General features: G+C 42.9%; 1 protein-coding gene across 1 annotated transcript; it reads right to left on the bottom strand.

Annotated features, from left to right (window-relative positions):
- Nucleotides 1-1,088: 1,088 nt before the first annotated feature.
- On the bottom strand, nucleotides 1,089-5,050 carry LOC144129619 (uncharacterized). The gene is made up of 4 exons (XM_077663741.1): nucleotides 4,721-5,050; nucleotides 3,921-4,014; nucleotides 3,311-3,386; nucleotides 1,089-1,250 (listed from the first exon to the last, which is right to left on the bottom strand). Exons 1-4 carry the CDS (start codon nucleotides 4,725-4,727, stop codon nucleotides 1,089-1,091), a joined length of 339 nt encoding a protein of 112 aa, XP_077519867.1. The 5' UTR covers nucleotides 4,728-5,050.
- Between the last annotated feature and the right edge of the window lie 603 nt (nucleotides 5,051-5,653).

Below are 5,653 nucleotides of genomic sequence, written 5' to 3'. Positions count from 1 at the left end.
TCCACTGCCTCGTAGCTGAAACTACTATGGGCAGACAAGCAGATATCTGAATGTGCGCCTGGCTGAGAGCACTTTCACTGTGTAGAGAAGAAGGCGACTTTTCACCTGACACTGCACGTTCAATCTCGTGAATGCAATCGGAGGACGACCTTTCTCTTTGCACGCCTGATTTCTGCGGCACATCAGTGGTTTAGGGAAGTGAAAAATCTGTCCTGATATAGTTGAGGCTTACTACATCAGTAAGGCTAAAAACAAGTGCCTGGCTAAACCGTCGGTGAACCTTCACTGTAAGGAATCAGTTTTTTAGATGGTTTACTAGTACGTCAGTGCCTTTCGGTTATTTTTTGCCCTCTCACTGCTTTGGGGTCTTGCGTGCTTGAATCTCTTTGCAGGTCTTCTTTTGCCACTTTCCTTCAATAAAATTTCAGTTGTTAGACCAGCCTCATCTTGTGCTCATCTCTTCTCCTGTTTTGTGTCTTCCGGCTGGTTTTAAGACGTAATACTGAATGCTGAAAGAAAGCCATTTTAGAGTCAAGTGCACTTATAATGGCCACAGCTATAATGAATGTTCATTTATTGCAAATAATAGTGCTTCATTAATTTATGCATGAAATATATGACACTGCATCAAAATAAAAAAAGGACTAAGCCTCTAACCATCATGGCCAAACTGCAGTTACAGCAAACAAAAGGACACCATAAACCTGCCCCACATGCAAAAGCTTGCACTACAGGCCAATGCAGAAATAAGATCAGATTACTTCCCAAACTGCATGACACCGCCACGCAAAGTAAAGATTGCGACAGGCAATAAAGGGGCAACAAAAAAGCAAACTGTAGGTAGCAGCCAATCTCGTGCAGACAAGCTACAAGGTCAGGCCAACATAGACGTGGAAGAATTTTGAAAAAAAAGCCACAACAAGCACATAATAATTTTTAAGGTTTTCACAGCCCTTTAAATGGCAAATACCTTCCTGAAAAAACATAACAGAATCGGCAATTGTTTTTCGGCAATCAATTTTTTTCATGTACTTCATTATTCTTGAAGCATGGGCGGGCATAGAGTAGTTAGATTAGTGCATGCGTTCCTAAGCAATGCCATGCCAAAAACTGTACTTAAAGAAAAAGCTTGCCTTACTGAGTGAATACCACTGGCCATCCACTAATTTCCCAGCCTGCTCCAGGTCCCTGGCAAAAATCACACGCAACTTGGTGGCTTGCACAACTTCCATGCAACTCTTGGTCTTTAGCTGGAAAAAAATTGAGGGATCAGTGAGATATAAAATTTTACATGCATTGCTTTGTTTCAATGACCGACTAAGAAAGAAACAGCGGTTTCTGTGAGCGCAACTATTTTTTCACACTAGCTTTCTACAGTAAACCATGTTTATCGCGACCTAATTCACACTGACTTGCTGCAAGGCCCCAGCACTACTGAGCATAGCTCTATGGTTTCAAATGCTTGTTAGCTCTGAGCCCTTGGGCTTGCACTCGTTAATGCAGAAAACCTAGGAAAGGGCAACCAGAGCTTCGAGCTTTAAGCCATAGGTATTCAGAAGCTCAGTGGTCTGTGGGAGAACTTTTGGCTGGGTGACACAGTAGCAAATGCTTCTCTAGCTACTTTCACTCCATTGCAAAAAACTCGCACAGCAGAGACCTGTCCTTCATTTTGCATTGCAGAAACAATCACTGAAATTCAAAGCACGCATACTAAATGCACACCTACCTTCCAACACAGCTTCATAATAATGGGTATAATTATTGGAATGAAATACCAGTCAGTACATGTAGTTTTCAGTTTATCCAAAAATTATAAGCAACCGACGAACAATAAACATTAAAAGAGAAATAAAATAACCTGAATTGTTTAAAAAATCTGTCGGAAGAATTATGTGACATCCACTACACTCCAGCAGTTCTTCGCCTTTGTGCACCTTCAAACCACACTTTCTTACAGGCACATTTGCACAGAGATTGGGTTGAACCTGATCTTTAAGAATCTTGTTTGGTGCAACAGTAGGAAGAAACCAGGTTTTACCCAAAAACGAAGCACTCTACACATTGCATCACAAGCCCAGATGGTGCACTTGAGTCGCCTCTTATGCTTATGCAAGAAACAGGAACAGAGATATCTTGACTAAATCAAAAAAGGGGAAGTGCAGTGCATGTGTAATGCAGAGAAGATATAAGCAATACCACACTAAAACACTGGGAGGATTCCAGGAGTAGGTGAATGCATGAATGGGTGGCAATCAGGTGGCTAAATGAGATTAGGAAATTTGAGGAAAAAGGGTGCTAGCATGTGGCACAGGAGACAGTTACCTAAAATGAACTAGAGAACCATTGTTCTGCACTAATTTTAACAGCACATTCATACGACAGACAAAATCACTAACTCCAGGAACAGACTGAGCATCATGCAACTCAATGTCAATCACCATTGCAAATGGCACCAGCACCGCAGACTGCACATGAGGAAAAGTAGACATATTTTTGCTCTCAACTTTGAGCAGCAGTCAGCTGCGCTTTTAGGAGCAAAGCTCTAAAGTACGACAACATTAACACTTTGTTTTACTGACATGAGGGTGCTTGTGAGCGTGCAAGTCCCATGTTTGTTTTGCACCAAATGTGTTAATTGCGAGGTATGTTTAACTAAAGAGGGGCATCTAACATGGGCATCAGCTCTTCATTACTTCCCTTCTATATCCCTCCCTTATATCACGGTTCAAGTGTCCACCAAAATGTGAGACAGTTACTGTTACATTTCCTTGAATTTTCCTTCAACTAATTTTATATTTTTCAAGTATATAGCTTTAAGAAGGTAGAGGTACAAACTGTGCAGTATAACCATATCCTATGGCAATAAACCAGCAATAAATCTGTGCTGACAGCAGCCTGCCCAGTGCATTGCAAGGATGCTATACCATACAAGGATTGGTGTCATCGTGCAATGTTACATTACTGACTGACAATTTGGTCTCTGTGTCAGAAATACTGGTAAACCATAATTGTAGAGCACAATGTTTTTAAAGGGATAAATGAACATATAGGTCCTTTTCGAGGACACATATGCAGACCAGGCAACAGGTGTGCAATGTCAAAGCACGTGTATGTTAACAGCAGCTGCGTCAAGAGCTACATCAGCGACTATATTTTGTACAAGTCTACAGTTCCGGTAATTATAAGCTTCGGTACTGCTGTGAAGTGCATGTAGAGTTTCATGCATTTCTAAACCTAGCTGCAAGCTTATATTGAAAATATTTTTCTGAACAGGCCGCTAAGATATGCATCACTGAAAAAGAATAACTACCTTGAACGGATCAGGAGGGATGACACAGCCGAAGGCAGGAAGCACGCATGGCCCAATAGATGCTGGCCGCTGGCAACTGCAAATAAGTACATCCAGAGCAACAGCTGTCAGTGGCTGTAGCCATGTCATGAATGACAAGAGAGGAAATCGTCTACTGCTTTAAAAACTAAACTTAGACGTAATATAAGTAAATAAAAAACCAATGAGCTAGCCCATGACAAAACAAATGAACAGATTTTATGTAATGCACCCATATACATTCTTTGAGAACAGTCACAATGACTGTTATAACCACACTGAAAGATGAGCTGGCTGAAATACCGCACACAAATTTGAATATAGGATGTGCAGGTTTTCATTAATTCCTATCATGGTGCCTTGCACCAATGTCTAGGTATTAAATTGAAAGTTGCAACCAGTCTGCCTTGGTTAAATGAGAAGAGTGAATGGAAAAAAGCATGCCTTCACTAGCAAGAAGCTTGATATCTCACAGCACAGCTTGGCATCATAGAAAAATTGCTAGCGCATTTAACAAATCTGCATACAATTAAAAGCTGCACAAATTTGTCGACTGCCAATGCAAGTAAAGGCAAGAGAAACAAAAAAATACCAAAGAACACTCGTGAGTGCGGCGAAGGGAGGTCTGTGGGTAGGATCCCGTGCCTGGGAAGAGTTCCGAGCTCGGAGAATCGCCGGCACCACTGCTGATGGCACGCAACCAAAAATAAATAACAAAGCGAAAATAAGTAACAAAAAAACCATCGACAATGCGAACGACTTGAATGCGGGCCACAAAAGCGAGGGATATAGCAAAAAGGTAGAAGTCCTAAAAAATTGTGCAGTTGCATATCCGACAGCTCGCAGTGCTCAGAAGGAGAGGAAGCATCAACGTTTACAGCTCAGGAGACGCAAGATTGATCTAACTTTGACATAACACTGCCTCAAATCCTTAGCCTTTCGCATGCGATCACTGTCTCAAAATTAAGTATGACGCATATTAAGGCACAAGCACTAATCCGATCAGTACTAACCCTGAGCAAAATAGTGCGGTGTCTGATCGCAGCTGGCCTAGCGCGAGCGCTCCGCCGCGCGGCACTTCTCGCTCATCGTCTTCTACGCAGTGCAAATCCATGCTTTTGCACCGAGTGTGGAAGCGCTAGCAAGCGAAAGCGTAACTCTGTTGTGATATCTGGTGCCATTTTTATTTACCACGGCACGCGAGTACTAAACGCACATAAAGACAATGAGAACAACACTTGTCATGCAGGATATAGGCCCTGCTTTTTTGGCGCCGCATTATAGCTGCGGCAACCGCAGGCGGACTGCCTCCACTCACAACTCTATATAGCCGCATACAAATAGCGCGTGTGAATACAGATCATTAGCAAAGAAACGCAGAGCGGGACTCACCGGCCATGCGATTTATCCAGGCTTAGTAAAACGGCGCAGGAGTCTTAGTTCCCCTAACAGATGAAAAGACGTCGCAGCACTCTTCATGGCTTACCCGTTGAAACTCGCCAATGTTGACAGGCCGAAATCCTGGTCGTTGGCTTCCAAAACACACTCCTGCTCACCTTCCTATTGAATGAGTTCTTCACACGTGTCCGCCGTACAAGTACTCAAGCAATGCCTCAAAGAGGCAAATAATACAAAACACGACGTGTCGGTTGCGCTGCAATGGCGCCGACGGCTGCGCTTTCGTGTCGGTGAAAAATTACAACCGACAAAAAAATTTGTTTTTTAAACCATGAATACTTATATTATCTTCGCAACAAAGACACTGCATTTATTTTAAATTATTTTTAGATTATTTAAGAATACTAAAGCGGTTTCAGTTACTTTTTCTGGCATGTCGTTTGTAGAAGCTGCGATCCTGTGATCCCCTGAAGTGACCCGGATGCCCTAGCAGACGACGGAGCAGACGACGGTGTTGACAGAATGCAATTTCGTTTGATGCCAGATAAAATCACTAAGTTGCGACAAAAACAGCGAAGAAAAGCGCCGTATCTCAAGCTGGCGAATATCGTGGATAAGTGGAACGCAATTGGCACGATGGAGAGTAGCTGAGATGCATTAATTTGCGCGACACTGGCACGCTCACCGGAGATCATGAAACTTAACAGCTTAATCGGTGACCAGTACAAGCGGAGTGCTTTGATATCAACTGCGTTACGAAACTACGTCGATACTTGTGTCTCACTTTAGCTAATATGCAACAGTGGCTAGCACTCGCCGCATCCTGATCGCGTGTAGTTTAACAAGCAAGAGCCCACTAGCGCATCGAAGCAGGCGTGTTTTCGAGCTCGTATCGTTACGAAAAATACGAGTTGTTTCGGCACGTAC

Source organism: Amblyomma americanum, chromosome 1 (genome assembly GCF_052857255.1).
Source record: "Amblyomma americanum isolate KBUSLIRL-KWMA chromosome 1, ASM5285725v1, whole genome shotgun sequence".
Lineage (NCBI taxonomy): Eukaryota > Metazoa > Arthropoda > Arachnida > Ixodida > Ixodidae > Amblyomma > Amblyomma americanum.
The sequence above is the reverse complement of the archived record's forward strand: the minus strand, read 5'-3'. Positions and strand labels throughout refer to the sequence as shown.

What these genes read in the sequence shown, in the direction of transcription:
- LOC144129619 (XM_077663741.1), bottom strand. An exon ending in GCACTCACGAGTGTTCTTTG is followed by an intron (nt 3,387 to 3,920) that starts GTATTTTTTTGT and finishes ACTTATTTGCAG; the next exon opens with TTGCCAGCGGCCAGCATCTA. An exon ending in TCCCTCCTGATCCGTTCAAG is followed by an intron (nt 1,251 to 3,310) that starts GTAGTTATTCTT and finishes ATTTTTTTCCAG; the next exon opens with CTAAAGACCAAGAGTTGCAT.